Raw genomic sequence first — 22,813 nt, forward strand, 5'->3', positions numbered from 1 at the left:
CCTTTCACCTCACTTCAGACTAACACGGCTAACTACCTCCCTCTGGTTTTCTTGTCCTGCTTGCCCCAGGTTTCATGCAGTCTGGTGGAGGCAGGTCTGAAGAAAGGGATTGTGTCAGTCAAGCCTGGTTTGTAGGGACACAAGGGGCTCAGCCTTGAAAGCTGGAAGTCACTAGTCTAGCGCAAGCCTATTACGTACTGCAGGCCTCTGTGTGGGCTCAATAAAGATCCCATCCCTTAGTATTAATGTTACTACCTATTACTTACGGTTCACTTGTCTTCTGAGACTGTGCACATGGATGGACAGGTTCTCTTTGGTCTAGACTTACTGCATCTGATTTATTGTAGCCCCACGTAGGAGCAGGAAGGCACTGCACAGCCTGTGTGCAAGGACTCTAGATGGTGCTGTCCTGCTGCACTTACCCTGTCTTGCCTCATGGTTGCACTGTCTTGTCCTCTGTGGTTTCCCTTTCCTTGATAGTTGCACTGTGAGCCGGTTAAATAGGAAGGTTTGAGAAGAGAAAGCAGGAAGAGCCTTCAAGCAAGCAGAGGTAGGTAGAAACCACTCCTGGTAACAGCGCGTAGGGCCATCTGGATGGCGGGTGCAGACAATTCGCAGATGCCCTTGAACAAGAGCTGGCTTCTACTGGGAAGCTGGTGCAGCCAGACGCTGGCTTCCAAGAACAGCCGAGCTCTTCATCATTGTCACCCCTTCATGTTGCAGCAACCCCAGTCAGGATCAGGACCTGTTGTATTTGGCATTGTGCACCCATGCACACCTGCCACAGCAAGAGCGTGGGCTCTGGGGCCAGTGGCTTTCCCTTGAATGTCCGTCTGCTCCTGGGCTTCAGCTGGATTTTAAGTCATTTGCATGTTTATTAGTTTCCTGTCTGGGATCTCTCAAGGGAGAGTGCATTTGTGTAGAGGGGCGTAGGTGTGCAAGGGGGGTTTGCAGAACACGGCCCCACATGCTCCCTGGCACCGAGATATTAAAATCACAGAATGAGGCAGAGGCTTTGGAGAAGAAAAAAGGCCTATTTGCTCCTTGGAGCCTGCTCTGTCCCCTGTCATGCTGGCCTCTGAGCCTCAGAAATGCTGGCAGATTTACCCTCACAATCCCACAGGGAGATGTGGAGAGTTATCCCCACTTAAAAAATGAGGAGCATGGGTACAGAAATGCAATGACTTGTCCAGCAGCCATAGACAAAGCAGAGAGTGAACTCGCATCTCCTAGCTTTGCCCTGTGGCTGTATGGCTATCCTTCCTCCTGTCTCCTGACAGCACAAGAGCTTGAAGGGGGCATGTGGTGGGTGGGTGGGGGGTACAGAAGAGGCTTACCAGGCGCTCGGGGGGCTGCTGCTCTCTCCTGGGCTGATCCCCACCCCTTCTGGTTGTGAAAAACAGTTCACTTTCTCCCACCCACACAAACCACAGAGTTAGTCCAGTAGTTTCCTCCGGTCTGGGGTGGAAGGTGGAAACTTTGTTAACTTTATTGCACTGCTCAACCATAGGCAGAGAGGAAATTGGGATCAGGGGCACTGGGACAATGCTGGTCTCAGGTGAAAGTCTCCATGGGACCTTGAACATTCACACAGAGCCAACAGGGCTCCCGGCTTTAAGGTCTTGTTGAAATGACCTGGGGGGTGTGGATGGGGAACCCTGGCCTCCAAGGACCGACCCTGATGGGATTCATATCGGTGGTTCCAGGCAGAGAAGGGACATTAAGCATAGTGCTAAGTCACTGTCCAGCCTAAAGTCTTGACATGCCCCTGGCATCTGTGCTGAGCAATGGCTTCACATCACTGCCAACATCCTGCCCCCTGCTGGCCAGAGGAATAAGAAAGCAAGGGTGCAGCCCTCTTCCTTCGCAGTGGAGGATATGCAGTGCTGGAGAAGCCTGGCTGGGCTCCAGGCTATGCGGTGCATTCTCCTGGCACTCAGGTTGCAGCAGATGTATTTCTCAGCCTCTTCCTCCTCCTTGCCTAGATTAGAGCATCAAGATGGGGAAGAGCTGCAAGGTTGTGGTGTGTGGCCAGGCCTCCGTTGGAAAAACCTCCATCCTGGAGCAGCTCCTTTATGGGAACCATGTGGTTGGTAAGTCTGGGAGTGGGGCGGGTAGCCTGTAGTGGGCCTCAGGGACAGGGGGGTGATTCTTTGGGCCTCCTCATTCATTACAGGCTTTGTTCTCTATGGGCTGTGAAAGACACAGCAGCAGCTTGACCATACCAACCATTAGCACACAACCTGGATATTTGTGAGAGACCCTACAATAACAAATCAGCACCTGCCTCTCACTAGTCAGGAGGCAGATCTTACTGGAACTCGCCAGCTCTTGAGAATAAAATCTATTGTTTAAAAAAAAACTAGCATGCAGATGTGTGGAGGCTGGCAGAGCAATGAGCAGGGGAAGTGGGCAGGCAGGTTTCACTCACTGTCAGGGTCCCAGATGAGGTGAGGGTATAGAGAAGCCCCTGAAGATTTGCCTTCAGAGTTCCTCTTCACTTTGCTTCAGCAGCGTCATGAGAACTGCAGCTGTGGGAGCCCTTTATGAGCAGAGAGCTGGGTGCAAGACAGGCAAAGGGCAGGGATTTGTTAGGTGTGCGGTGGTAGCTAAGGGCCACCTCTTGGGTGCGAACCTGATGCTGAAGTCATGGCCCCTGCTAATGAAGGGCTTTGCAGCCAGGTTCCCTGCGTCACCCTGTGCCTTCCCGCAGGTTCAGAGATGATAGAGACCCAGGAGGACATCTACGTGGGCTCCATCGAGACAGACCGTGGGGTGCGTGAGCAGGTGCGCTTCTATGACACCAGGGGCCTGCGAGATGGCTTGGAGCTGCCCAAGCACTGCTTTTCCTGCACTGACGGCTATGTGCTGGTGTACAGCACTGACAACAAGGAGTCCTTCAAGAGGGTAGAGCTGCTTAAAAAGGAGATCGACAAGTCCAAAGATAAGAAGGAGGTGGGCGTTTCTGCTTCGTGCAGGCTGATCTGGGTGGAGGCTGTCCCTGGGCATGTGGGAACTTTGGGGGTTGGGAACAGGAGGCAGAGCCTGTTCCCCCACCCTGCTCATCTCACCCAGCTAGGAAGTATTTTTTTCCTTGTGGTGATTCAGTGCCCTGTGGGAGGCAACCCCACCCCTTTCCCCAACCTTCCGCCAGGACCAAGTGCTCTCCTTAGATCTTTTCAGCAGAGAGGCCATGAGAGTCAGGCAACTGAGCTAGCAGGAGCTGTCAGAGTGGGGGTGGAGCTATCTGTATGCTTGTCAAAGGGCAGCTATTATTCACATGAAGGTGTCAACCTCCCAGGCTGTCAAATCCAGGCTCTCTCTGCCTTTCTTCCTGCACCTCCATGCTGGATTTTCCAATAGGCTAGAAGAATGCTGAGTTTGCAAATGCTCAGCCAGGTTCTGGTATTGTGGTCTGTACTGTTGTGGCTATGCAGACTGGAGTAACAAAGAAGATTGGGCCTCCCACTCAAGGGCCTTGCGCTGGCTCTGGTGGGGGGGGGGCATTGTTCCTGGTGATGTGGAACTGTATAGTAATGGCTCATTTCTCAGCAGCGCAGGGGAATCTTGTTTCCCTGCAGGCCATCAGCGTTAGCTGGGGCTGCTGCCAGTTGTGGGATGGCACATAGGGTGGCTCAGGGGTGGGATCTGGCTTGGCAAATCTCAACTTCCTCTGCCTTCTCCTTGGAAAGAGCTTTGTGGAATTGGCATGTCCCTGGGGCTGGCACGGTGGGCAGTGCACAGTGTATGTTGGAAAGGAGGGGGAGAGCTGTACCACCCAGCCCTGACTGCTCTACTTGGGGGTGACTTGTTTACAGGTCACGATCGTGGTTCTGGGCAACAAGTGTGACCTACAAGAGCAGCGGCGCGTGGATCACGACGTGGCCCAGCACTGGGCCAAGGGTGAGAAGGTGAAGCTGTGGGAGGTCTCTGTGGCAGACCGCCGGACACTGATTGAGCCATTCATCTACCTGGCCAGCAAGATGACGCAGCCACAGAGCAAGTCCGCCTTTCCGCTGAGCCGCAAGAACAAGGGTAGTGGCTCCATGGACAGCTGAGGGCCTGGCCTGCCCCCAGCCCCTTCACCTCACCCCCACCTTTTCTTTTGCTTACTCAGTGCCTGGGTAGTCGTGGGAGCAGGTGATGAGCTTCCAGTGGAAGGTGGGACCGTGCTCTGCACCTGACTGCACTGGCTGGCATGGAGTGGTCCAGTGCCGGTCCCTGGGGAGGAGCGGGGAATGCCTGGCCCATACACTGTGAGCTGAGGGGAGAGAGCAGCTCTATTTACTGCTCAGGTCCTGTAGGTGTTTGAGCTGCCTCCTGGTTGAGCCTGGCTTTGCAAAGACCCTCCCTGCAGGACCTCTTAGTTCAGGCTTTGTCTCCCAAAGGCTGGGCAGACCTGGGGGACCCTGCCTGAGCATGGGTGGGGCATGTGGGTCCTGCCAAAAGCTGCACCTGTTTCCAGCCTCCCTTACTAAAGCTCCATTTAGCTCAGTGTCACCCCTGCCCTCAGCCTATAATGGGCAGTTACCTCTGAGTCAGTATCCATGCAGTACAGAGCTGGCTGGCAGCAGGGTGCAGGCTCTCTTCCATCTTCTGATTCTTTCCTTGAGGTAGTCACTGGAGAGGTTGCTCAGCTAGCAGGGAAGCTTAGGTGATCTAGACCCCACAGCACAACAAAGGCTGAGCTGGATGCAGGGTTTGCAGGAGGTATTTACCCTCCAGACCTCCCTGCTCACCCACAGGCAGCAGCAACTGCCCTGTCTCTGCAGCATGGTGCCCTGGGAGCATGGAGCTCTGTCAGCAGAAGACACTGAAGCCTTCTGTCCTTGCAAGGGCATTGCTGCCACACTGAACAACCTGGGGAGCTTGAGCTGTCCTGGGATCCTTGCTACATTTGGACTGTCGGCCTAGACCCCCACCCCTTTGCATCCCCTTCAGAACAGCCTCAGAATGGGCTGAAGGGAGCACAGATTTCACTTCATTAGGCCTGTCAGTGCCTGGCCGTGGCAGAGAGGCTACAAAACAGCCTCAACCTCCTGTCTCTCCCCCTGCTGTGACATAATTTTGATGGCCAAGCCCTCAGCAGAGATCAGCAAGGGCAGTAGTTGAACCCAGTACTTCTTCTATGCAAATGGAAGAACCCAGCACCCTCTGCTCAGTGCCTCAGCCCCTCCACATGTCCCAGGTGCTAGATGCATGCTGTTTGCTCAGCTGCTTGAGGTGGGGGTGGGGTACTGTTGCATTGGATTTGGGGCAGCTGTAGCTCACATAAACTGCACTACAGGTGAGCAGTGAGCCCAGGGGAGGCAGCTTTCCTCCCTTCAGTGCTCTTAGGTAGTCACCCTTTTAGGGGAAGCAGTACAGGGGAGACTCCACTCAGACCAGTCACATCCTCTGTGGGTTAAGAACTGAGAAGTTAGTGTTACAAGCTCCTTTATCTTCTCTGAACAGATATTTGAGGCCACAGCCACAGCTGGGGTCACCATGGTATCCCTGAATAGCTCTGTACCCCAGCCTGGCCCTGTTAGACCATTTCCTAGATAGAGCCAGGGAAATTGGGCTGGTGCTTTTTTATTTCTCATGGAATTGCTTACTGTTGTCAGAGGTGCCAGGATCCCTTCTCTCTTGCTGCTTGCAGGAGGGTGGGGGTGGTAAAGGCTGCTGAGCCATATAGCTGGGTAGCTTTGGCTCTGGATGACCAGCTGTGCCCCTTAATGCCCAATAAGAATACACAATGAGCTCAGCTCTTCAGAGAAGCCAGCCACTATTAGGTCCAGTGGCCAGGTGTTGCCTTGGCCTTATGGAAATATCACCTTTAACCCTTTGGGGACTGCAGTGCTCTAGGACTGTCAGGCTATAACTGTTTGCTGCTGGCAAGACTAGTGGCAGGAAGCTATTTTTTACAAGGGAGAGAAGGGCATCTGATCTACCTGTCCCAAGGGTTCAGCTAAGGTCAGGGGTAATTTGTTTGACTGCATTGCTTCTTCAGCTATAACCAGCTTTGCAGGCACCACCTGTTCACTTGGGATTTTTGGTGGGCTGGGACTAAAAGGGTTAACTCACCAAAGCCCCACTTGGCTGCAGCTCCACACCTAACCAGGCTCTGGCAGAGACACTGATTTGAGGGCAAAAGCAGAGTCCATTTGGAGCACTGATCAGCTAGAGCTGGACTCGCTGCAGCCTGCGTCCAAGATGGCATAGGGCCCTGAGGGACAGCGGGCTCCACAGCTTGATTTGCGGGGGGAGTGAGGGTCATGGGACTGCCTGCTGCCAAGGTGGGGAAGCATGAAGGGATGGACTCTGAAGCCTTTGTGGGCTGCCTTTCTGAATTAAAGAGGAGGTTAGCTGCGGGCTGCATCCCCTCTGTGCACAACAACCCTTAGGCTCCTTCATGTACATACAATAAGGTCACTCAAGCTGGCTGTGGTCATCAGCGTATGCTGAGTGCTGTTTGGACACAAAATAAGTGAGCCAGTGAGCTCGCAGACCAACCAGGGAGGGGGTGCATCCACCCTAGGCCACACAGCTGAGTCAACAACATAACATGGATCTCTCGTGTCCTCGGTGCACATCCTGACCCACGCCACCATGCTCCCTCTCGTGGCCTTTGGCCAGCTGAGTAAAGTCTTCACTGCTCTGAGCCACTGGGGATGGGGCTATTCCACACCCTCTGATATCTACAGCATGATGGGCCTGAAACTTGGGTGGGGCACCTACCTATTCTTGCCACTGACGTCCTCTCTCTACCCACTGGCCAGTTTCCCAAATGAAGGCACAGGGAGAGCCAGGCTCAGTTATACTTGTTCCTTTTATTTACTGAGTAACACAATAAAGCGATGAGATTTGATTATCAAAATATTTTCCTTTTTTTTCCCCAACAGTTATAGTACATCAAAAAATATACAGTGAACAGTACAGAGGGGTGGAGGGGGAGATACTGGCCAAGTCCCTAGAGTCTTTATTTTGTGTGTGAGGTTTGGTTTCTTTTATTTCTGTTTAATCAAACATTGTTCACGTCACTCCAAGGTTATGTACAGAGGGGCACACGTTGTCGAGAGCTACGCACTACGCCCTACAGCTACTACAGTATATGCTAAGTCAAAGGCAGTTAATGCTTTGGAGAGCATAGGAGTAGACAGGGGACTCTGGTGGTGCAGGGGCGTAGGAGATGGGGGTGCGTGGTTTCAAGCAGCTCATCGCAGTATTATTCGTAGAAGGAATGGCTTTAAAGGGGTTAAAGTGCCGAGTGTATGAGTATATCAGGCCCTGGCGCCGTTAGGTGACTCACTGGCTCCAAAGGAAAGTCCAGCACAGGTATCAACAACACAGCCTGGGGGGGCTTGTGAGGGGAGACCACTGTGGTGCTTTTTGGGGTCTCTCATAAGGAGGAGCCTGGCTAAAGCTGTATGCTTCCTGAATTCTCAAAGCCAGCACTGTGTGCATGGGGGAGAGGGTGCTAGGAGGGCCACTCAGGTAGTATGTAGGGCAGAGTGAGCAAAGCAGAGGCACAGAGGGGGCTGTGAAAGTGGGGGATACTCAGGCTACCTGGGGGTTGATGGGCATTAGAAGACCTCTGGGATGCATCTCAGCAAAATGCTGGGTTTCCATCACATTGTCCTGTCCATGGCTTAGAAGGGGAGGCTTTGCCCAATGGTAGGCCCTACACCTGCTCTGGGCTTTGTAGGGAGTGGAAAGAAGGGCCTGCAACTTGGGGCGGGGGAGACCTATTCCTCTAGCTGGCTTTGTTTCCTTGCAACTCTGCTGCACAGACCAGCTCCCTGGGCAGGCGCCTGGCTGAGAGCTTGCCTCTGCCACGCTGAGCTCTGTGGGGTTGGGGGTACAGGTGGGTTGCTGGTCTCTGAAGGGGTAATTCATCCCAGGAGGCTTGGGGTGGGGTGAAATGAGGCGGGTTGCAAAGCTCCCTGGGAAATATGGAAAGCCAAATATCAAACGAAAAAGATCAACCCTGAGCTCCATCCCCAGGCATCCAGGAAAACTAGCAAAAAATACAATTCCCCTTGTCCAGACATCCTCAAATGCCTTCCCAGCAGGGTCAGCCCCCCAGCATTCAGCCCCTAGTTGAGTCTCCTTTCCCATTCCCCTCCCACACAATGCCTGTCAGGTCCCTCTTTCCCCCTCAAGCTGCTCCCCACCTCTGGGCCCATCTACTGCACCAGCTCCCTTCCCTTTGAACAGGGGCAGGGGGAGATGATACGCTTCCCACAACCACATTCAGCCCAAGCCTCCAGTGCCCTTGCTATGTGCTCCTGTTACCCCTCTACTGCCTTGTGTGAGAGACAGTAACAATCTACTTCTGCTCAAGTGGCAGAGGTCTGCACAGTGGTACTGAAGGCCCCTACAAAAGCAGAGGAGGGACTGATGTACAGGTGTGACTGATGCCCTCTTGGCCAACAGCAAGACTGGAAACAGGCACCTCCAGGAGCCCCTACAGCCTGAGAAGAAGCAACAGGTCAGGGAGGAGAAGGCTGAAGCAGACCCATATGCTCCATACATTAGGAACACAGCAACCTGGGATCCTTAGAGCCAGTGTCAGGGCAGTGTCCTGCTGCTTAGCCTAGCAGGGCCCTCTCTACATGGTAGCAAATACCTCCTGAAACTCATTTCCTTTCTCCTTCAAAATTAAGACATGTTAAGCATGTGCTTGTGGGTCTCTGGATGCACATATGAGCCCCTGGCCTGTCTCTGGGGCCCCAGGGGCCTTCTGGAGGGCAGCACCAGGCAGCTCCTGTGCTGGGGACCCGTGTCAGGGCTGAGGGAGTCGAGCCTCTCTGGGAAGCACCTACATGGTTCTTTCTAAGTGCTGCATCATTGAATTCCATTTCAAATGACACTCCTCAGTGCGCAGACAGAGTGAGCACCAAAGTAGAACGCAGACAGGGTCACACGGTGGCCGGGTTGCTCCATTTGGATTTGCATAGATCAGGATGGGTGGTCATTCCGGCACAACGTCTGTTGGGGTTGCCACCTTCCTGCCAGTTTCTACTGACAGGGTGCACTAGGGGGACAGGTGGGCAGAGGCCCCGGGCGCCTTGTGAATGGTTTTTAGACCAGGTCATTGCCGGATCTTTTAACACAGTGAAATACAAAACAATTCCTCCTGCGTTTTCTTCTGTTCGACTCCTCCACTGCCCTGCCAGGGCCCCAAGTTCTGCAAGCTGCAAGGAGAGCATTAGAGGGAGAGGGCCAAGGGTTTATTCAATGCATCTGCTCTTTTATTCTTGATTGTCTGGATTCTGTAACCAGGGCACCTCTGATTCCTATAGGGCAGATAGTAACTCCTTGGAAGCTCCTGATTTGATGGGGTCAGGTAGTTTGCTGGCCTGTGAATAATGATAATACTTTGTCCTTCCTCAGCCCCTTTTATTGGAGAACCACCAAGCACTTCAGGAACCTTTGCTCAGCCTCACAGCATTCTCCCGCGAGGTAGGGACAGACTCATCCCCTGCTTAGTAGGGGGGGAAACTGAGGCACAAAGAGGTGAACACCTTGGCATACGGGGAGTCAGTGGCAGAGCTGGGAACTGAACTCAGGGATAAGAGGCTGTTCTCTTACTGTCACACCACACCTCTGGACTGAACTGGGAAGAGAACGCTGGTGTTCTGACTCCTAGACAGCACTGCTTCCAGACCTGGGACTGACCCCAAGAGTTCTGTTGTCTTACTAGTAGACTAGGGAACCCCTCAAAATTTGCTGCTCTCCACTGTGCTCCACTGTTGCTACGGTGGAAAATAATGTGCTTTCTGAAGGAAGCATGAAAGAGGACTCTGTTATGAAGGTGCCCTGGGGTTCCCTACTCATTCCTGAAGCAAAAATGCCATCAGAATCTGGCTGGTGTCTGTCTCGGTTTATCTCTTCTAGGAATTTGGGGCTGGTGAAGTGTACTAGGCTAACAGAGCTGAAGACTCATGCTCCACCTGCAGCCTCAGAATCAGGGCAGCAGAGACAGCAATCTTCACCAATGGGTCTCACGCTCTGGTGTGCAGCAGGCACGTGTCCGTGAAGGACAGCTCCATCTGAGGAAGGGGCAGTAAGGGGCTGGTTTCTGAACTGCTAACACCTGGTGTGAGATCCACCTCACAGACTCACCCAATTGGGCTGCAGAATGGCCAGCCAGGAACTATGATTTTGAAACTGCTACCATGCTGAGCTGACCTTGAATCAGGCAGCCAGAGATGGACGCCTTTCCTATCCCTTGAGCCCTTTGCCCTGATGAGGCTGACTTTAATAATTATGAAGGGTCAAAGGGGGTGAATGATAAACTAAGACAGAAACCCCTGCTGGCTATGAGAATACATGAGTTTTCTAGAGGGGCTGGTGGCCCTGGCACTATCTTTGTCACTGAATCAAATCCAGCTGCATGCAGGGATGTGTTCCACTGAGCAAGTGCATGGCAAATTAGGCTGGGTGTTGGGAGTGGGGGTGCAGGTGGAGGGTAAGGGGTGCACAGCTGGGGTTGTCAGAAGTGTCAGCTGGGGAATTCTCTAGTCCACTGGGAACCTTGTTAAAGCCTCTAGGAGCAAAAGAAAAACCTTGAGAGAGGGTTACAAATACTCTTCCCTTTCATCAGGACAACCGCCTGTCCCCAAGAGGGTTGCCCCTTACTGCATAGTTCCCCTGGGTTTTAGCCACGTCTGTAACAGATGGAGCCTTCGAGGCTGAGAGGTTCTAGTAGGGCGCGAAGACGATGGGGCCCGGCGTGGCACGGATGTGGCCTGGTGGGGTTCGGAAGAGTGCTGGTCCAAGGATCGGGGCCTGGAAGAGGGTGGTGGCAGCAGCTGGTCGGAGGGCGAGGGGGCTGGGCATGGCACACACAGCTGCCGTGGTGAGCGGGCTTGGGAGAAAGCGGGTCGCCAAGGTTTTGGTGAGATGCTTCTGCAAAGCCAGCTTGGACTGCAGAGAGGGGATAGAGAGACAGAGAGAGAGAAAGGGAGAAAGCACATGAACCACCCACTTGCAGGAGATGAGGTCTATATACCTGCTGTCCTTCTGGGGGATAACTGTGCCCAACCTCAGGCTCAGGGTAGTCCAATTGCAGGCCTGTGGTCTCAGAAACAGAGATTTAATATAGTCACCTGCTTCTGCCTCACAGGAATTGCTCCATCGGCTCAAGCCAGGACCCCATCCAGTCCTTCATCCTGTCTCCAACCACAGCTAGCAGTGGCTGCTCTGGGGAATCCTGACCTTCACGTTACCGTGTGGCTGTGTTCCCCAGGCTCATGGTGCATTCTGTACACATCTGTGTATGGAGAGATGCATTTCCATGCCTCCATTTTTAATCTTTTGACTTTCACCAGATCTCTGGCCACAGCCCCCCAATCCCAATAAAGAATCCATCCAAAGTGCTGGCATTTTGGTACCTAACCTGAACCACCATTTCAGGTTTTAGACCACATCCAGAGGCCCAGGAAGCGGTGACATGTTCTGTGAGGCTGACAGCTCACAAAGAGATGCCTTCCTAAGAGATCTGCTGCCCTAGCTCAGCCATTACAGATCAGTCATCAATCAAGGCTCTCTGGCTGGTGAACGTGGGAGGCTGGACCAGAGGACCCCTTCAATCCCTTCTGGCCTTTTAAACCTATGAATCCGGGTTGCTATTTCCTGTGACACTCAGCTGCAAGTCCATTAATTCAAGGAGCTGCCGCTGACAGGTTTGTCCTTGAAAGGACTCCACCAGCACATTTCCACCAGCTGTCTCCTTGCAAAAAAAAGGGCACTGCTGATCCAAGGAGGAGGGGAAACCAAAGAGTGTCCCTGAGACTCCAGGAAGATGCCGAGAATTCTTCCAAGATCATGGTGGCATCTTGTACACTTGGGTTCACATGTCCCAGGTCCTGGTTCCCTGCTGGGTGACAGTGTTCACTGGGAACTGCTCCAATGGTGATTTATCCTTCCTCTGCCCCGAGATGCTCCCGTACCTGGGGAGCCATTTGCAAAGACCTGATCTCATTGCAGCTGACAGGACAGACAAAATGGAGCTGTTTGGAAAGCAGTGAAACTGGGAGAGGTCTCAACAGTGTCTCCTTAAAAATACTGAGAACATTGTGGGGGGGATGGGAACTACTGGATGACCGTGCCCAGATGCTTGCTTTTACATGTATTAATGTGTATCAGTCCCATTAGCTGATACGGCATCAGATTGGAGTCACCCTCCAGTGTGGAAAGGACCATGCAGCACTGGCTTGAGTCTATTTGAACACTGACAACCACAACCCTCTCTCGGATTATTTCAGCCAGCCTATGGAGCAAAGCTAACTCCTTCCCAGCCTCCTACAGAAAGCCTAAAGGGACCCCCTGTTCAGGTCCCTTGGCAAGAATGGATGCAGAGGAGAGCCCTCCATGGAAGCCTTAAGCTGATCTGCCTCCTGACGATAAAAGCACCTGGACTTCCCCTACGGGAACAAGAAATAAGGGCCAAAACTGCTGATCCTTATTACTGGGCACATCTACACATTCATTAATGTGCCTTACGATACTGCACATTTAGTTTAGTACTTCCTTAATAAAGTATTAACTAAATGCACAATACCTAGAGTTACTGCATAGTAGCACCAGCGCATGGTTATCTGGTGATGCTCACTGTGCATTAGCCTAATAACACCGTGCAGTAGGCTATTAGCACAGTTTTTGCCGTGACACGCTACTGTGCAGTGTTATTAGACTAATGAGCAGTGCTCCCACTGAGTCCCAGGGATGGGCTGAGCTTCTGGACTTGCTGCTGCATTACAGACAGACCTGTGTCAACTTCTATAAACAAACCCTGGAGCTTGTTGTCAGATGAAAAACGGTACCGGTGGCTCCGAGCTTTCAACAATCACAAAATGGCTGCTTTACAAAATCATTGTGTTGGCATGGAAGCCTTGAAAAATAATAAAACTTGGGGTCTTTTTACTGATCATTAGGAGCCTTCTTTTCAAGCTTTTCCTTTATGATAACTGGGGCTAGAAACTCCCCCCACCCCCATAGGGAGCGGAGATTAGGATGCAGTTAGAGGACTCCAGGGGCTGGGGCTTTAAGGCCACCCTCCCACCCCACTGGAATATCACAGATCTTGCAGTAATATCACAAGAGTCAGCGAATGCTGCAAGCTTAATTCTAGACAAACACACCAGAAGGAAGTTTGCTGGAAGACAGATACCTTGAGAATACTCACTGCGAGGGCAGCGTTCTTCTGCAGCTTATTGTATGGGCTGTACTTTGGCTTGGGCGGCTTCCCAGCAAGCCTATCTTTGTGTCTCCTGCTGTTCATGTGCTGTGGGTGGGAAAGCCAGAGGGTCACATAGGGATTGGGAAATCTACTGGCAAACCCATTATCCCCAGGAATGACCCTTTGGAGCCCTGCTCTGTGCCTGCCCTATGGGAGACATGGAACTGCACATTCAGTGCATTCTCTCAGTCATTCCATAACACATCCTTTGCTTCTGATGTCTTGGCTCTGGGATTTGCACCATGCAGGCAACAATGGCCTCAACATAATCATCAGCAGGAGCTGAACCCAGGACCACAGAGTGCCACCTCTCTACTGGCTGAGGCACAGAATCAGGCCACCTAGCTTGCAGCTGATACCAGATCATTGCCCTCTATGCATAGTTCAGCCATTAGAAGGGAAATATCTGCCACTGTGTGACTGCTGTTAGGGACAGCTCTTTTCCTTACCTTGGGCTCCATTCTATCCCTCCTGCAATGTCATTGCTGCTGCCTCTTTTCTCAGAATTAAGTATGATTTTACATAAATGAATCGATTTCTCAGGATCCATTTCAATGCACTGTCTAATCTTTTTGTTTTCTCTGTCTGCTAATTCCCACCCATCCCCCCACTTCCTCTGCTTCACTGTTCTGTGACCCTGTTAACTTATAAAAATTGGAAGAATCAATCTTTCCCCAAAGAGGGGAGGAGCTTTAGGGTCCAGGCATTTCAACCTCTTCCTCAGGGAGCTGGGCTCTGCAAGGTGCCATCTGTAGTGAGGTGTTCTGGGGGGAGGAGAGGCTAGGGTTGTTTCCAGTAAGATATGGGACTATACATGTCAAGAGACCCACCCCCAAACATGTACTGAAGGGGTCTGGAGGAAGCATATGCCTCACTCCACCACTTGTGGAAATTCCTGTGGGTGGGCCTTTCACAAGCATCACAGATTCCTCTGTCCCTATGTCCTGGTATTTCCAAGGACAGACACTGAAAGGGAAGATCTCACCAGGCAAGCGGAGGGCTAGAGCCATCACCTGTTTAAGCTGGGTCTCCGAGTTCACGTAGATCTCACACACTTGGCAGTGGAACGCCTTGTTCTGGATGTTGATGCTGCCCTTGTTGCCAATCCGTTTGGACTTGTGTCCTGCCCGGGAGAGGACCTTGCCTCGGCCCCGCCGCATCTGGGTGGTGTGACCCTCCAGCATGGACTTGTGTTTGGCTCCTGGACAGCAGAGGGAAAATGAAAGTCTTTAAGCAAAGGGACCAGATGCCTTGACTAAGGTGAAGATGCTGTTGATAAATGCAGTGGAGGAGTTGAGTGTGCTTTGCCTTCAAATTTACCATGACGATTATCCAAAAATATCACCCATGGCTGTGTTATTCATACACAAACCCCAGCAGCTTGCCTTCTTCCATGCAGAACACAAAACAAAACTCTGCGATGGCAGGGGAGACCAAGGAACAGGGAAGGAAGCGACTTACTCAAGGTAACATAGACCAGTGGCAAAGCCAATTAGAGAATCCAGGGAAGCCAAAACAATCCCAGTTCTCTGAAGCATTCTGCCCTGGACCAGCAATCCCTACAATCAGACTGGCATAGGTTTGCGTGAGTGGAGAACCTCAGTGCCGGGTGAAACAGCAAGTGCACTCCATGATCTCATGTTGCCCCAGCCCTCCTATGTGGAGCTCCAGCTCAGAGTAAATACTGCACATCCAAGTTATGAACAGAAGGCAGAACTGTGCTGGCTGCTCTGACTATAGGCGGAGAGGTGTGAGCAGGTGTTGCACTAATAAAGGTCAAGGAGCCAGAGGAAACGATGTCCAGTGCTGTCCAAGGGCATCTCTCTGCTCACCGCACCAAGCAGCCGAACACTTAGTGCCCAGCATGTTGTGTCATTAAGATATAATGTAAGCAGAGGCAATCACTGGAAACCATCTCCCAAGTCAGCTAGCTCAGCATTTCTCCCTGGGTCCAGTCTCTGAGCCTATAGGTAATGTTCTCACATCCTCCTCGGGATCAGGTTCTGGGCAGGCGTGCTGAGCCTGCTTTAATTTTGGGCACTGGTAATATGAGAAAACAGGGCTGACTCCGACTGGAGTGGGGGGTGGTACCAAAGAGATCAGGTCTTTCTTGAGTACCCGCTGGGTGACATTCAGGAATGCGTGCCTTGGGTTCTCCCCAGAGCTGGGTGGTGAGACCCAGGGATCCTGTGGGGAGTCACATGCCTTGAAGAACTTCTGAACTGCCTTTTATACAATGACCTCTGTAATTCTAGCTAAAAGCACAGGAGATTTGCCAATAACTGGTGGGACTCAGAAGTCAGACGTAGGACAGAAGTGAGTCAAAGCCAGCAGCACTCCCAAAGGGGAAAGGAATGGGAGATCTACACAGTATTTCCCAACTAAGGCTCACTGAGTGTGGCTCCTTCTGGCTCGGCCTGCAGGGGTGCAAGCTTGTGTGACTACCAGTGAGGACTGGCTCAGTTCAAAGGGAGGTGAAGCCTGTCTCTGTTCAACTCTGCTACAAGCAAAAAAGCTTTGTGGGTGACCTGATACAGCTCTTCTCTCCCTGTTTTGAGACTCGGTTATAGCAGTCTATGGCCTGCACACAGAGAGAGAACAACTCCCACTCTGGGGAGGGGGGGCTGTGCTGTTTGGAGATGTCTGGCTTTACAGATGGTAGTTCCCAGAGCTGCAAACAGGCAGTATCTGTTCAACAGCAATCAGAGCTTCTTACCATAAGCCTGTCATCTAGAGACCTTAAAGCAGGGGTAAGTAAAATACAGCTGGTGGGCTGGATCTGGCCTAACAACTGATTGTATCTGGCCCGTGGGCAGGTGGCCACCAACTCATCGGATGAGGCCCACAGGCAGCCCAAGGCAGCTGGCAGCTCTGGCTTCAGCCACCACTTGGTGCTGGGCAGGTGGGCAGGACTGTTTTCACCATGCTGGGTGGGCTTCCTCCACCCAGCACTGATATGTTGGCATCAACTGTCGGCCCAGACAAATGCCTGGATCCCCACCCAAAACTGCATCCACAGCTGATGCCAATGCCCACTTAGGGCTGCTTCTGCCACCCAAGGCAGGTGGTGGTGTAAGCTGTGGATGGGGCCGGCGGGTTCTGGGTCAGGGACGGGGCATGCTACAGCTCTGGGTGGGGGGCAGGGGGCAAGAAGCAGGGGGAGCAGGGCATGCTGCAACTCGGGGTGGGAAGTGGAGGGGAGGGAGAGATAGAGAGGGCATGAGGACTCAGGCATACTACAGATTTGGTGGGGGGAGAGAAAGAGTGATGTGGCCCTCAAGAGGACACCAAAACTCACATGACCTTTGAAAGGACACTAAAACTCATTAAGTGGCCCTCCAGACAAGATAACTGCCCACCCCTGGGTTAAAAGCATACCACAGGAAAGGTTAATGTTTTACGGATGGTGACAAAGGTGTGGACTTGGCTATGGTCACTAGCCGGTCAGTGGCAGAGCTGGAAACAGAAGCCAGTCAGGTGCCCTAACTCTGAGGACAGCGGAGACGGCTTCTGTATCAGAACGATGGCTCAGCAACCCCTGTGTATTTTGGCTTCTAAGCCTTCAGCAGTTTCCTCCCTCACAGTTTCTGGAGTCTGTGACAGGAACTGCAGACACCTTAAACTAGGAGATTTTGTTCACAGCTATCACTAAACCAGTGAAAACTGACACTCGGGATGGGAGCAATGACTCATTCTCCATCTTTCCCCTATGCGGTTTCCAAAGACTCAGTGGCTGGCTGGATATCTCACCCACATCCAGGATTGTGCTGCCCAGGCTTCCTTGAGAACTTCCCTTGCTGTGGGGTCAGACCTTCAGCACCACTGCCACTCTAAACCGACTGGTGTACATCACCTGGTACCTAGACAAGAACTGCAGTCTAGGGAGGTACATATAAATGGCCATCAATGCTGTAGCATCTGAGCAGTGCCCCAAGCTCAGTGATTTGGCATCGGAGCAATGAACAGAACCTAAGGATCCAGGCTCCCATTCCCCTGCTTCCTCTAACCGCCAGCAGGCTGTAGGCATGGAGCTGGGAATGGAACCCAGGAGTCCTGTTTTCTAGTCATCAGCAGCAACCAAGAAGTGGAAACCTTATGAAGTGTAAAACATTTTAGAAAGCCGTTCTGGGGCCTGGCATCTCTAAACCAATAAATGGTGGCTGCCCAGGAGGGAAGTGAATAAGGGATAGATCACATTAGGGATATCTGGTTTGATGCTCTCTTTCTATAGCATTCAGCTCTGCCACTGTTGGAGACAGATCTATTTGATGCACATATGGGTGTGGGTATGTGTCCATACAGGAACACTTAGTCCCATCTGTTACTAAAAGGGCCTACTGAGGGTACAGCAACAGAGTTATTGGGACAACTGATGCGAAAACAGGGAGAGGAGCAAGAGCCAAAGGTTAATAACAAGTGTTCCAAGGGAGGACACTAAGCAGAGCACATTGCTCAGTGTGCACTGGTCCTCAAACAAGTCCAGGGAGCCAATGGACACTGCTCAGTGATACTCTACCCAGAGACATGAATATCCAGGGACAGAAAGATGGCTCCAGTCACGGGGGGTCCTCTAGGTCAGAACCTCCTTCCTGGTCAGACAGATGGCCAACTGAGCAAGGGCCATGAGGAGGCTAACCAGGAGGTCGGAGACAGGCTACTAGTGTAAGTGGACCATTGGTCTGACCCAGTATGGCGCTTCTTATGTTCTGACACCATACGTCCATTAACAAATGGCAGGAAGCAGCCAGCAACCCCACTGATGCTACCTCTGGTGCCACTGCTACAGCAATTGCTTGTTTGTTCACTCTTTTCCCCCCCAAATAAATCTCCAACTTTGTAATCTGAGCTGATCAAGGCAAAAGGCCACTTCTGTAGCTCGGCCTGAGGTTCTGCCCTTGGCTGCCTTTCCTGTTCGTGACCTTTGTGATGTCCAGGAAGCTGCATGGCCGTGACTCCTGCAAGACCGTTTCAGGCTGGACATAAGGAAGAATTTCTTTACTGTCCGAGCCCCCAAGGTCTGGAACAGTCTGCCAGCGGAGGTGGTTCAAGCACCTACATTGAACACCTTCAAGAGTAAATTGGATGCTTATCTTGCTGGGATCCTATGACCCCAGCTGACTTCCTGCCCTTTGGGCAGGGGGCTGGACTCGATCTCCCGAGGTCCCTTCCAGCCCTGATGTCTATGAAATCTATGACTCAGAGGTTATGTGGGGCTGGGGGGAGGATTCATTTCCAGCTCTCACAGAATGTGAGTGTCTTTTCCTTTAAAACAGGGTGCAAGAAGTCTCTGTATTTCCTACCCATCATGGACAGGAAGAAACATTTTCAGTGAGCAGCACAGGGCTGCAGAGGACTCAAAAGCCACTGGGAGTCACCAGTACTGCATTCTCCTCCTTGGCTGCAGCACAGCCCAGTGTTCCAGGAACAAACCAGACCTTGCAACCTGCACAGGTAAGTTGGATCTCGCTCCTTATTTTTAAGAGCCCAGGTAGGTCCCTATCCTCCAAAGTTCAGAAAGTATCACTGCCAGCAGCCCCCAAACTCATGTAAAGGAAGAGATCTATCACCTGCCACTCTTCCACCTTCCATAAGAAGCTGATTCTCCATGTGACAAGCTGAATGCTGCCTGCATAACACAATGCGTCTGCCTGCCTATCGACAGCTCTCAGCCTCCCACGTACTAAAGGAGAAGGAGGAATTTATATCAGGGCCTATTTTTCTCATTCAAAGTGCTTTACAAGTGTTATCTAATTACATCTCATAACCCCTGATCCATGAGAGACAGAGTGCTGGTCCTGACCTGCAGCTCTAATGTTCTGCACATGATAGAGACAGGGTTCTTGAACACATTAGTTCATTAGTCTTCATATGAATCCTCTTTGTGCTGGGCACTGTATAATCAGAGCAAAGGATGTCCCTGCTCCAAAGAGCTCATGTTCCCCCTCAGTTTCTATGTGCATTTTTTTTCTGAGGTGAATAACACACCACGGCCAAAAGGAGAGAGAGTGCCTGGCTCATGTAGGACATGAGGGGGAGCTCTGGCATTAACTTTTTAAGGTCCCTAAGTGGCTGAATCAGAGACCAGGTCTCATTAACTGCCAACATCACTTATGAAAATGGGACTTAAGGTAACCCTTGCAATGGGTGCTCTTCAAATGCTGCCCTGGGTCTAGGAAGAGGAGCCTGTAGAAGGCTTTTCCCCTTCAGGTCCTTATCAGCCTAAAGGAAGGCTGCCAGGAATTCAAAGCAGCTTCCAATCACTTGATTAAACATGCCTGAAAATGTCTTTTAATTAAGAGATGTAACAATAAAGGCAAATTTGTCCTTGCTAAAATTCAACCTTTCAGTTATGGAATGGACACATTGACTTTCTACTTGAAGGTCACATGAACTAACCCCTTTGCATAAAGCAATATTAATTAACTCTCATAACCACCCATTAGGGTTTGCCCTGATCTATTTTACATAACGGGAGGTTGAAGCACAGTGAGGTGAAGGGACAGTCACATGCTTGAGGTCATGCTGCCTGTCAGAGGATGAATCAAGAACAGAACCCAGGAGTCCTGACTTTGACCCTAACCTCTTCTATCCATTAGGCCATATTTCCCAACAGTCCTGGCTCCCAGTCACGTTCTAACCCCTAAACTAAAACACTCTTTCTATGGCTAGAAAGAGAACCCAGAGTCCTGATTCTTATTCAGGACCTTATTCTGACCACTGAACTGTGCTTTGTCATGGGGTTGGGAATAGAAACCAGGAGTCCAGTCCTGTATAAACCAGCCTGCTTATCTACTCCAGTAAAGTGACATGAAGGCATTCTTCATCACAGTTATGTCCACAAGTAGTAAGTATGTATAGTTATGGTCATACTAGCGATGAGCCGCTTACCAGTGTTGTGGGCCTCCAACTGGGACAGGGAGTTGACGGTCACTTTGCAGGTGGGACAGTAGAGGTGCGGCTTGCTCTTCTTCCCGTCCTTCTCGCTGTCAGGGGCTGAGCTCATGCTGCTGGCCAATTCTGTTGCCTGGGGCTCAGCACCCTGCGCTGCTGAAGAGGCCACGCTGGTGGCATCCGAAGCACCCTCTGACAGCTCTGAAACAGGTGGGGAGACCAGGGATGGGATGCTGTTGGGCAGCTCAGCTGAGGACTCCTCTGAGGTGGGTGTCAGCATGAGACTGCTGCACTCAGCATCTGGCTCCTTCAGCACCAGGAGGCCATTGGCTTGGACTAATGAAAAGGGAATGGGCACAGGGAGAAGCAATCCTGTTAGTTGAAGGACTATCAGCTTTGGAACAGCACCAAAGCCTCAAAATCCTGCTGCCCAGATCCCCTCCCCATATCACCAAGGCCAACCCAGCCACGCTCCATCTGCAAGTCGACCCTGGCAAACCCCAGCGTACCCAAGGGCCTTTCCTACTAGCACTTTGATCTGTGACTCATCAGAACCATCCTTGACATATAAAGCCATGATTAGCTTTAATGCATCTGCCACTTTGGGGGGAGATACTCTTTCTGTTTGCCTTTCTGTTGGATGGAGGAGGCTGAGTCCTAGTGGGACAGTCAGGCTGTTATCTGGCATGCTGAGCTCAAAGCAGATGCTTCATTTACTATGGTAGTTATCTCTGGTTTGAAAAGCTGCCCTTAGACATGGTATCAAAGTAAGCTGAAGGGAGGGGAAGCAAAGGGCCCCTCTCCTACTGTGTGGCCACAGAAATAGGTATGGCATGAGGCTCATTGGTTTCTTGGCAGATGACTGAGGATGCTAATTCCTGGGGCCAGGTGAAGTCTGGCATCAGGGGAAGGGCTGTTGTCCAGGTAAAAGTCTGTACTGGCTTGTTTCTCCAGTAATGAGTATGCGGGGCCTCTGGAATGACTGTGGGTTATTGAACAATATGCACAGCAGCAAAAAAACCCGGACAGAGTCCTGGCTTTACAGAAGCCAGAGGCAAAGTCCCACTGAGATCAGCTATTATTTATCATCTTTACAGGGGGCCCAGACATGGACCAGGTGCTGGGAGTTGTATGAACACAAGGCAGAAAGATGGTTCCTGCCCAATGATATCCTAATAGAGCTGTGGTTCCCCTCTTTGCTAAGTTACAGCTAACAGCCGAGGGACACCTGTGCTGTGAGGAACTTCACTTCTTTTGTCATTAGTTTTAAGGTGGTACCTAGAGTCTTTATCAGGGGTCAGGGCCCCCAGTACTGGGTGCTGCATAGACACAGGGTGAGAGGAAGCTCCTGCCGGAGGAGCTTGTAGTCCCCTGCTACAAGGTGGGAAGTACTCTGGGCTGCATCACTCTCCACCTTTTTGTGACTGGGGATCCAAAGCTAAGTAGCAGAGGCTGTATGGCCCAAGGTTACACAGGCAGTCTGACTGTGGCAGAAACTTATGTTGACCCAACGACCCTTTAGCTCCAAATCCAGTACCTTCCATCCCAAGGCCAGCCTTTCCCTTAAACATACTGCTGGCTAGTGAGCCTCTGCCTTGGGCGCCTGTTTCCTTTGTTCTTCTCCCACCCTGATGTATTTCATACCACTCCCCCTCTTGTTGGGCTTTCTTCACACTTTGATGGCAAGTTCTCTGAGGCACTTTTATGCTTGTACAATACCCAGCACCAAATCCTGACATGGGTCTTAGAGATGGGCACACAGAAGTCCCAGCCCGAGGGTCTTGGCAGTTTCTTGCCACTGAATTGATACAAAGCCACAAAAGCAATTCAGTCCTAGTGTTGCTCACTCCTCCCTCAGCCCAGCTCACTCCTCCCTCAGCCCCAGAAGAAACATTTATAACTCAGAGCTTTATTGCCTTACTAATCGCAGCCCTCTTTAGCCTGATTAGCAGCTAATAATCAACGGGTGCCCATACACAAGGCCACTGTATATACCTGGCAGCTGCTCAGGTCTTAATCGGCTATTTATGATGTCGCAGCCACAGCAGTGTTATTAATATAAATGTTGCGGCATCACTGGAAAAGGCTGTCGTTAACAACAGCATCATTAGTTATCATTACAAAAACCTCCTTGTAAATACCGAACTGTGCCTATTCTCATAGGGGTCTGATTCCCCTGGGTTTGGTAATTTGCACTGCTTGTTCTCAGCCTTTTGGCTACTACATGATACATGTGCCCTTGGGGGAATGATGAGCATGGGCCTCCTGCAGAGGCCGATGCAATGCTGAAGGAGGTTATTCCACCCCTACTACTTGCAATAGAGAGAGATTGCAATGCACAGTGAACAGGACTGCCAGCTAGATGATAGTTAGGGCTAACGATATGTGGGGAAATGTTGGGACATGGGCATCTGCCCCAGAAGGTGGCTGGGTCAGAGCTGACAGCCTCTGGGACTTAGACTCGCATCCCAGGCTCACTTCATGCAAGGGTCACCAAGTCACCACCAACATAGGTGAGACTCAAACAAGTGACCTAGAGCAGAATGGCCCTGCAGGCTCTGCCTAGTCCCTGTGGCTATCTGAGCCTCCTGCTTGCTAGCACTGCTGTCAGTTGCAAGGCAGACGCTGCTTTTGACCAGTGCCAGCATGACATTAATTGCTATTTGGACAGAGCGCTGCTCCTTAATCCCAGGG

At 51.5% G+C, this 22,813-nt stretch overlaps 2 protein-coding genes across 4 annotated transcripts in view; one reads left to right on the forward strand and one right to left on the reverse strand.

Moving 5' to 3' along the window:
• Positions 1-445: 445 nt before the first annotated feature.
• Positions 446-4,457, forward strand: NKIRAS2 (NFKB inhibitor interacting Ras like 2). The gene is made up of 4 exons (XM_019550415.1): positions 446-550; positions 1,986-2,093; positions 2,714-2,955; positions 3,819-4,457. The coding sequence occupies exons 2-4, from the start codon at positions 2,000-2,002 to the stop codon at positions 4,056-4,058; spliced, it is 576 nt and encodes a 191-aa protein (XP_019405960.1). The 5' UTR covers positions 446-550; positions 1,986-1,999; the 3' UTR covers positions 4,059-4,457.
• Positions 4,458-6,793: 2,336 nt separating this feature from the next.
• LOC109320353 (zinc finger protein 385C-like) overlaps positions 6,794-22,813 on the reverse strand; it is a 235,576-nt gene continuing 219,556 nt past the window's right edge. For 2 of the 3 annotated variants that reach the window (XM_019550414.1, XM_019550412.1), the window contains 4 exons: positions 20,117-20,455; positions 14,242-14,429; positions 13,160-13,273; positions 6,794-10,914 (listed from right to left, as the gene is read on the reverse strand). In XM_019550414.1, coding sequence (XP_019405959.1) covers positions 10,690-10,914; positions 13,160-13,273; positions 14,242-14,429; positions 20,117-20,455 — 866 coding nt within the window. In that variant the 3' untranslated portion in view covers positions 6,794-10,689. The remainder of the gene's footprint in view (positions 10,915-13,159; positions 13,274-14,241; positions 14,430-20,116; positions 20,456-22,813) is intronic. The other variant, XM_019550413.1, reaches the window with a different exon arrangement.

This window comes from Crocodylus porosus, unplaced genomic scaffold, assembly GCF_001723895.1.
Source record: "Crocodylus porosus isolate Cpor-Errol unplaced genomic scaffold, CroPor_comp1, whole genome shotgun sequence".
Classification (NCBI taxonomy): domain Eukaryota; kingdom Metazoa; phylum Chordata; order Crocodylia; family Crocodylidae; genus Crocodylus; species Crocodylus porosus.

What these genes read in the sequence shown, in the direction of transcription:
- NKIRAS2 (XM_019550415.1), top strand. Translation starts at nt 2,000, where the DNA reads ATGGGGAAGAGCTGCAAGGTTGTGGTGTGTGGCCAGGCCTCCGTTGGA. An exon ending in TTATGGGAACCATGTGGTTG is followed by an intron (nt 2,094 to 2,713) that starts GTAAGTCTGGGA and finishes GCCTTCCCGCAG; the next exon opens with GTTCAGAGATGATAGAGACC. An exon ending in AGTCCAAAGATAAGAAGGAG is followed by an intron (nt 2,956 to 3,818) that starts GTGGGCGTTTCT and finishes ACTTGTTTACAG; the next exon opens with GTCACGATCGTGGTTCTGGG.